The sequence below is a fragment of the Populus euphratica genome, unplaced genomic scaffold, assembly GCF_000495115.2.
Source record: "Populus euphratica unplaced genomic scaffold, PopEup_1.0 scaffold274.1, whole genome shotgun sequence".
NCBI classification, from domain to species: domain Eukaryota; kingdom Viridiplantae; phylum Streptophyta; class Magnoliopsida; order Malpighiales; family Salicaceae; genus Populus; species Populus euphratica.
The window spans coordinates 390,258-398,316 of NW_011499993.1; the positions used below are offsets into that span (position 1 = coordinate 390,258).

General features: G+C 32.6%; 2 protein-coding genes across 2 annotated transcripts; both read right to left on the reverse strand.

Annotated features, from left to right (window-relative positions):
• Positions 1-241: 241 nt before the first annotated feature.
• LOC105140495 (probable pectinesterase 29) lies at positions 242-1,338 on the reverse strand. Its single transcript, XM_011047354.1, has 2 exons — positions 1,070-1,338; positions 242-920 (listed from the first exon to the last, which is right to left on the reverse strand). The coding sequence occupies exons 1-2, from the start codon at positions 1,196-1,198 to the stop codon at positions 753-755; spliced, it is 297 nt and encodes a 98-aa protein (XP_011045656.1). The 5' UTR covers positions 1,199-1,338; the 3' UTR covers positions 242-752.
• Positions 1,339-2,629: 1,291 nt separating this feature from the next.
• Positions 2,630-4,625, reverse strand: LOC105140494 (60S ribosomal protein L13a-2). Its single transcript, XM_011047353.1, has 4 exons — positions 4,262-4,625; positions 3,525-3,641; positions 3,345-3,432; positions 2,630-2,947 (listed from the first exon to the last, which is right to left on the reverse strand). The coding sequence occupies exons 1-4, from the start codon at positions 4,531-4,533 to the stop codon at positions 2,804-2,806; spliced, it is 621 nt and encodes a 206-aa protein (XP_011045655.1). The 5' UTR covers positions 4,534-4,625; the 3' UTR covers positions 2,630-2,803.
• Between the last annotated feature and the right edge of the window lie 3,434 nt (positions 4,626-8,059).

Below are 8,059 nucleotides of genomic sequence, written 5' to 3' on the forward strand. Positions count from 1 at the left end.
AATTATAATTTTTTATTTGATTATTGGATTAAGTTTGAATTTTTTCAGGAGATTCTCTAGACCTAGTTCTATACACTTTATCAATTCACTCACTATGAATTTTCTCTAATTAGGCTAAGAAGATCATGTTTGAACTAATTTTATTATTTTTCTAGATTTCATGTTTTATTTCCAATTTTCTATTATTTTTCTTCATGTTTTAGAATCAATGATTTTATTAACTAGTAGAGTTGGATTTTCCTAACCTGTTTAAAGAAGTTATAAACCCCATAAAAAGCTAGACTACATTAGACTTTATTTTTAGAGAATAAAACTTTGAATTTAGAATTCTTGTCTGCAATTCTTTGCCTTTTGTTTAGCTATTGTTCTTCGTCTGTGCTTCTTCCTGCATCACCTGCACCCTGATACTACTAAGCCGGGCGGTTCTCTAAAAAACCACTTCAAAGGATATATGAAACAAGATAGCTGCTTGCATCTAAATTGGTTGTTCTTTCATCTAGTTATCGCCATTAATAAAAGACTTGCTGGTTAATTCTTCCAAGCTCTGAATGCTCAGCTTCTTTGCCCAGCTAACCGTTTTTGAAGTGTCAGCTCCTGGACCGAAGTTGCCATACTCGGCAAATGTTATATGGTTCCTGCAAATTATGTGAACATAGAAGCCACTAATTAAACACATTTCCATCCCTAACAACATAATTAAGGCATATCTGTTTAATTTGCAGGAACCAAGCTGATAGATATGATTTGTGAGCTTAGAAAGCTTGCTCATGGCCAACGAAGTTCCAGGCGGAATAAGACCCTAGAATAACCTCTCCATGGCCTACCCACGAAAACTGAAGAATTCCCAAACACATTGCATCATTTGGATTCGTTCTTGCTTGTGCTGGAATAAACCCTCCAAGTGCTTGTATAGAGCAATCCTACAAATAATGAAAGGATACGAACTGATCAAAAACAACAATATTAACTTAACTGGCCTATGGTTTAGAGACATGGAACTTGGTTAAAACGTACTGCTTCTATGTTGTTGAAGTAAAAGGTAGACCTCATAAATAGATTGGCCACTTACAAAGATGAAATCAACAGCACCCTGTATGCTGCAACGCTTTAAGTAATGCCTGCCTCCACCATCCAACAGTGTGTATTGCACCCCTGCAAAGCCACATTGGTAAAATGCAGTCTTGTCTCCGGTTACCATTGCAGCTACTGCTGGCACCTTGGCTTGTTTTTATGTGGAAAATTATTGGAGTTCTGCAAAACGAACAAACAATATCATCAGTTACGAAAATTTAAAAGAAAATGAAAGTAGATTTTCCTGACTGACGGACAATCTGGAAATGCGTAAAAGAGAGAGTCTTTTCTTTTCTCAGACAATCATGATTATGTCCACATAGGTCATGCTTCTATCTACTATATAATCTGCTAAAGACATTTAAGTAGCACATTGTGCTGTTGAATAATGATCATCCCAAACAATACTAGTCCTCCTTTTCCCCTCTCCTCTGAGAATGATATACGGTTTGTTACAAGAGATCTTAACCTTCTCCTTAGACAATACACAAAATAGTTACGTAGACTAAGAGAGAAATTACTGTTCATCCGTGCTTAAACAGAAGCGTGCAATTGTCTAGCAGAAAATATATTTACCAATACGCTCCAGCCCTTACGTAGATACAAACCCAATTCTTATTCTCTGATGGAATGGAATCAAGGGCAGATTGTACACTAGAAACGTTTCCATGGCCTGACTGATCAACAAGGAGTGTTTTGTAAGGCAATGCCTTTCTGTTAGGATCATACTTCTTACTACCATATCTTTGGAAGTTTTCATTGGTTAATCCTTATTGAAAACTGCACAGCATGAGAGCAAAACATGAGCATGAACACCATGGAAGAAACATCTTGATAGAAAAAAGTGATGAGAAAACATGCGCGCAAGGAAAAAAATGGTTAAATCATGAGAAAACAACGTGTATCAAAAATAAAATTGTTTTATACATTCTTGGCTAGTCTGAAAAAAGATATCAAAGTTTTACAGATTTTGGAGGGGAAAAGGGAAAGCCATAAGGGTGTTTATCGAATTAGAATCAATACATGGAAAGGAACAGGAATAGTGAAAAAGATGGGGGTGGCATTTCCAGGCCCCTAAAAACCCAGCCCTCAAATAAAAGGGGTCAGCTGACGTACACTAGCAGCAAAGAATTCCTATTGAAGAATTGATATCCGCAAGTAAACTATGCTTGATCTCTTGATTGAGGGGTGATCTTTTAGCAAGATCATGAATTTTCCCTAATTGGCACAATAAACGTTATTAACGGAGTAAAGCAACAACCGGCCGACTTTAAAATCCCATAAATATCCAATGATTGGGTAAGAAAGAAGATTAATTGCCACATGAAATAGTAAGAAAATTCTGATTCAGTACAGATAGCATTGCCCCTGATCAAGACTGGCCCATGTCAATGGGAGTTCCAAGCAAGGACAGTGGATACAGAGCTCCTTCAATGTTCCACTGGAAACATTTTCCTGGGCATCTGGTTGAGGGAGCATTGGAACTAAACCCCTTTATGATCCTGAATTCCTGCTCTTAATTATTTCTTGTTTTCAGGATATGCAAAACACTAAGGGGGATAAAGTAAGGTTCAAAATATTATATATCTAAACTGAAAAGCCAAACCATGTTCCAATAAAACTGTTGATAAAGTTAATTCACTCGAACAGAAATTGTCAAAAAAGAAAACAGTCTGGGATGCAAAAACAATATTCTCAGAGTTTCTCATTCACTAGCAACCAACTCTCCAAATCAATATTTGAGTGGAGCAATGATGTCTAGCTGGGGACCAAGCTTCTCCTCTGCAGTCTTCTCAGCCTTGACCCTCAGTTTTGCCAACTGCTTCTTTCTCTCATAGATCAACTGGGCTCTTTCCTTTCTCTTCATCTCAAGCTCCTGCAGGGAAGGAAGAACAGGTCAGAAAAAGGTGCCTCACAAAAAACTCGATGACCAGTGTTTATTAACAAAGGCAAATTATTGCCAGTAAAATCACGCAATAGGTTGTACAATAGCTGGCATCCTTAGAAGTTAATAGCTAAATGGAAGACCACTTCAAATATCACAGATAGAAACACCATTAGTGGTAAGTTGCGATCATTGTCCAGCATGTGACAATAACAGCCATCTCTGCACTGCACAATTTAAAGTACAAAGAAAATATGGGAAGGGATTCTAATTGTTAACCTAATTACAGTTTGATGAAATATTTAAATAGGTAGCATCCAACTAAGGGAGAATACAGCAAGAGGGCAGCAAAAATGAAAGAGGAAGGAATTAGGTAGTCAATTCATACCTTGATGGTATCATAGTGATTCCATCCAACCTCAGATGAAAGCTGTCCTAACAAGCAATACTTGTGTCCAGGCTGGAGCCTCAAAACCCTGATTCATCCAAAACATAGAAAGAATAAGCATCCAACTACATGAACCACAAAATACATTGTTCTCACTTAAGATCTTCTAAGAAGACTCACTTGAGAGCATCAGGGATCACCATCCTCTTTGTCTTATCATATGGAGGAGGAACACCCTCAAAAACCTTCAAACGAGCAAGAGCAGCCTCTCCACGCTTGGTCTTGTGAGGAATCATCCTTCAAACCAAATAAATTTTAGATCACAGATAAAACCAAAACAGCATGGAGACACTAAAGTTGTAACCTGGACAACCAAAAACATTGCAAGATGCAAATACGAACACAACAAAAACATAAAAACAACTATCAACAATCATCTAATTCCAGAATATGGGGCACTTCCCCTATCAAGACACCTCAACGGCACAAACATCATTTCAAACACTAAAATTGATTCGCAAAAACTTGACACTTTCTCTATGGTAATCAACTTAAAAGTTCTTATTCCTTAAAAGCACATCCAAACCATTATCCACTCACAACTAAATCACCTGTTTGTTCTCAATAAAAAAACCTTCAACAGCAAAGAGTAACTTCAATAATAAACCCTGCTATACTGTAAATCTTTATGGCTTCAGGACCCTCAACTGTTAAAGCTTAAAATTTTCCGTGCTTAGCAAAATAAGGATCAGCAACGTTTAAACTTTAATTATACATCTCTAAAGATGCTAACATCTCACAAATCACAACACGGGTTATCCTCTAACAATCCAATTATCATCTTCTATAACTAACCAAACCAACAAAAAACCAAACTTTGTCAACAAAACTCAAACTTTAATAAATAAAAAACTAACCCTCTAATGGTACGCCAGAGAATCTTAGAAGGAGCCCTGAAGTGAATAGGACCATGAGAAGGCTTAGTGTTCATGCGTTTCCTCAAGAACCTCAGGTACTTCATTTTCTGCCTTACTAAACCACCAGAGATACAAATCTCTTCACACCTAACAACAACAACTTTCTGCCCATTTAGTAGCTCTTTAGCAAGTATTGATGCAAGCCTGCCTAGCATATGATGCCTTGCATCAACAACAACTCTTTTTGCACAGATCCCTGACCCAGACACCATTGTGGCTGTGTGTGTCTCTCTGCTTTCTCTGGCTAAGCGGCTCGTGCGAGGGAGGTGAGAAAAGAGAGGGCCTTTAGGGTTTTTGTGTTTGTAGGTTTGAGAGGGTTTTATATGGGGTGGTTTTTTTTGGACTTTAGAGAGTTGGGCTTTTAAGGTTTTGTATTTTGGGGTTGGGATCTATATATTTTTCCAGTCCATGATGATTGATATTATGGAAAATTAACCGCAAACTAAAAAGGAGTTTTAGTGTTCCCCCATGGAACATTGTTACTTTGAAATAGTAATTTATTATTTTTATTATTTTTTCAATCGAATACTTTTTATTATATTAATATTTAATATTATAGTTTTTATTGGATTATGTTATTTTTATGTATTGTAGGTTTAGTAGATTAATTAGGTTTTTGATATTTTAATCTCAATTAAATCGGGTCATATTTAAAATTTTCTTCTAAGATGTTATTCGGTTACGAGTTACTCAACATTGGATATGGTTTTTATTGGGTTATTCTTATCTCAAGACCTAGGTTGCAGGTTTGATAGGTTAACTTACTTGATTTTTTTTTTCTTTTTTATTGACTTTTTTTCTTCTAATTTCATCATCTAATATTGTGTCTGATTAAAAAATAGGCCTTATAATTTTTTTTTTATTTGCTTTTATTCAGGTTATCTAATTCTCATGACCCAAGAATAGTGCTTAATGGGTTAACCTGAGTTGACTTTGCTCATTTTTTATAGCATTTTTTAAATAAAAATATGTACAAATCTCATTGTTTATCATTGGGACATAAAATTTTGTTTGGGAATTGAGCTTTACAATTTGTTTTGATTTTATCTTTATGAGGTTATGTTAATCTCATTATCAAAGTTATGGATTTAACAAGTTATCCTGGGTTAAATAAATTTGTTTTTTTTCTTTTAATGAGATTATCTCGATCTCATAATCCAGTTCATAAATTTAATGGATTGACTCATGTTGTTTTTTATATCATTTTTTAATTGATTTTTATTTTTAATGTCATCCATCAATATTAAACTGATTGAGAATTGAACTTCGTAATTTATTTTGATTTATTTTTTATTGGGTTATCATGATTTTATGACTTAAGTTACGGGCTTGACAAGTTAATTCGAATTGTTTTTTAGGTCCTTTTTTTAATTAATTTTTTTCAATTTTATCCTTCAATATTTGGTTGATTGAGAATTAAACTTCACACTTTGTTTTGATCTGCTTTTTATAGGGTTATCATAGTCTTATAACTTGAGTCGTGGATTTGATATGTTGATCCAACTTGACCTAAGTTAATCCAATATATTATTATCTTAATATTAAAAAAAATGTCATTTTGAAATTTTTTTATTCAAATTATATTTTTACAGATCATCCGAGTTAATTGTTGTCCCTCAAAGTCAACTGATTCACATCGAGTCAACCCCCACACGATTTATTTATTTTTCCACTAGAAAAAAAAATTAGCAACATCTAAATATTTTTTTATGTTCAAGAAAAATTTGACCAAAACCTAGTTGAAACACAACCCCAATTAACCCAAAAAATAGACTTGAATCGACCCTAAAATCTTCCACTAGTTTTGGTTCACACTTCATCCACTCTAGAAGGTTGAATTTCTTAGCACTTAGCATTTTTTTTAAAAAATTGACTTAACCCATAATATAGCGTGGGTTAATGCTCTAGTTACTAGAAATCTAAAAGTCATGGCCTTTCCACCATGCACACACCATTATTCGCCCTTTCACATTTTACTATAGAACTATTATGCAAGATTTTGCTTTGTTTTCAATTCAGTCCTTAAATTTTTTTGGTTTAATTGCATCCTCTTTTAGCCAAGTTAAAAGGAAATTGAATCAAATTTATTGAATAAGGGCAAAATTAAAAGACAAGGGATCAAAGTAGAAAATGTCACAAATGGATAATGGTTTCAAAGTTTGCACAAAAAATTAATTTAGTTTTCACACTTTAAAAACAATACATAATTGGTCCCTCAAATTTTTTTTCCAATTCGATTTTGGTTTAAAAGTTCATTCTTATTAATTTTTTAGTCTCTAGTTTGGAAGAGAAGAGAAAACGATCACTGAATTCTAATAGTAGAGAGAAAAAATATCATTGATGTCAATTCCGGCCATTAAAATAGCCGATCTTTGAGTCAAATGGTTTTATTTAATAAGAAAATTTATATTAGGTGCTTGTTTTTACCTTGAAAGTGCCTTAAAAAAACATATTTGACCTCAAGTAGTTTTTTTATTTCAGGTTTTGGGGTGGTGTATTGGGTATTTTAAAGCCACAAATAGATTTGTCAAGATTCTTAATGTATTTTCTAGGTGTTTTAAGTCAAAAATAAATTGAAAAATAAGTTTTAGGATAAAAAAACTTTCATCCTCAACTTTATAGCCACTGAATCTAAGCAAAATTAGACAATGCATTGTCTACCTTAATATGTTTTTCAAAAACGTTAGACGTATGATATGTCATCCTGCAATAAAAAAAATAAAAAGCCTAGTCCTGCCAGACCTTTTTTTTTATATAAATTATATTTTTTTCTATTTTTTAAATAAATGCATTTCTATATATTTTTTTCAAAATTATTTTCTTATTTATTTTTTAAATAATATTTTCTCTCTCTTTTATTTGGTTAATATAGCCTCTTTTAAATGGTTTTTTTAAAGTTATTTTATATGTACTTAATTTTTTAAAAGATTATTCTTGTTCATCTATAATTTGTTTTATTTTTTATATAAAAGAAATTGGATAACATTTATAATATGTGTAACCTTATGTAAAATCTTCTTTCTTTTTTGTTTTATTCAATCAATTTTATGTATATTTATTTCTATTATTGTTTGATTAAATGAAAATTTGATTTTGGTAAACAAAGTCATTCAATACAACTAGGTAAAATGCTCATGTTGCGATATCAAATATCTTGATCTATATATATATATTAATTTTCTATTTGTATCTTTATTTATTGTTAATTATTTTTTTACACACATTGTTCTTGATTTATCTGATTATATTGATGTATAAGTTTTTTTATTCACACTTATAATTTTTTATGTACAAATACACATTAAAAAAGCTTACATATTTATTTTTTATATAAAAAATTTATTTGACTCACGATATAGTGTGTGGTGCGGGTAAAATAACTAGTTTGTTTTCAAAAATAGCTTTTTGTGGGTATGTTTTTAATCCAATGATACTTGCATTTGATTTTGTTATGAGGCATGTCGCTACACGACTCCGGGCGACGACTCCACTTTTTTTTTTGTTTAACAAAAAGAATAATGTTTTTTTTTATTGGTTGGGGGAAATAAAGATTTTATTGGAGTCGCCATCTAGTAATTAAAGGAAACTAGAAATCCAAAATTAGACACTAGTCCTAGAGATTCAAGTACTAGGTTAGTTATGATTAAGAAAAGGTAGACGCCACCCTTAAAACATACTTTCAGAGAAAGGTTACCTTTACTTGTGTGTTTTTTATATTTTGAGTTTATTTGCAAAATT

What these genes read in the sequence shown, in the direction of transcription:
- LOC105140495 (XM_011047354.1), bottom strand. Translation starts at nt 1,198, where the DNA reads ATGGTAACCGGAGACAAGACTGCATTTTACCAATGTGGCTTTGCAGGG. An exon ending in GTGCTGTTGATTTCATCTTT is followed by an intron (nt 921 to 1,069) that starts GTAAGTGGCCAA and finishes CATTATTTGTAG; the next exon opens with GATTGCTCTATACAAGCACT.
- LOC105140494 (XM_011047353.1), bottom strand. Translation starts at nt 4,533, where the DNA reads ATGGTGTCTGGGTCAGGGATCTGTGCAAAAAGAGTTGTTGTTGATGCA. An exon ending in CTCTGGCGTACCATTAGAGG is followed by an intron (nt 3,642 to 4,261) that starts GTTAGTTTTTTA and finishes TTTGGTTTGAAG; the next exon opens with GATGATTCCTCACAAGACCA. An exon ending in GTGATCCCTGATGCTCTCAA is followed by an intron (nt 3,433 to 3,524) that starts GTGAGTCTTCTT and finishes TGGATGAATCAG; the next exon opens with GGTTTTGAGGCTCCAGCCTG.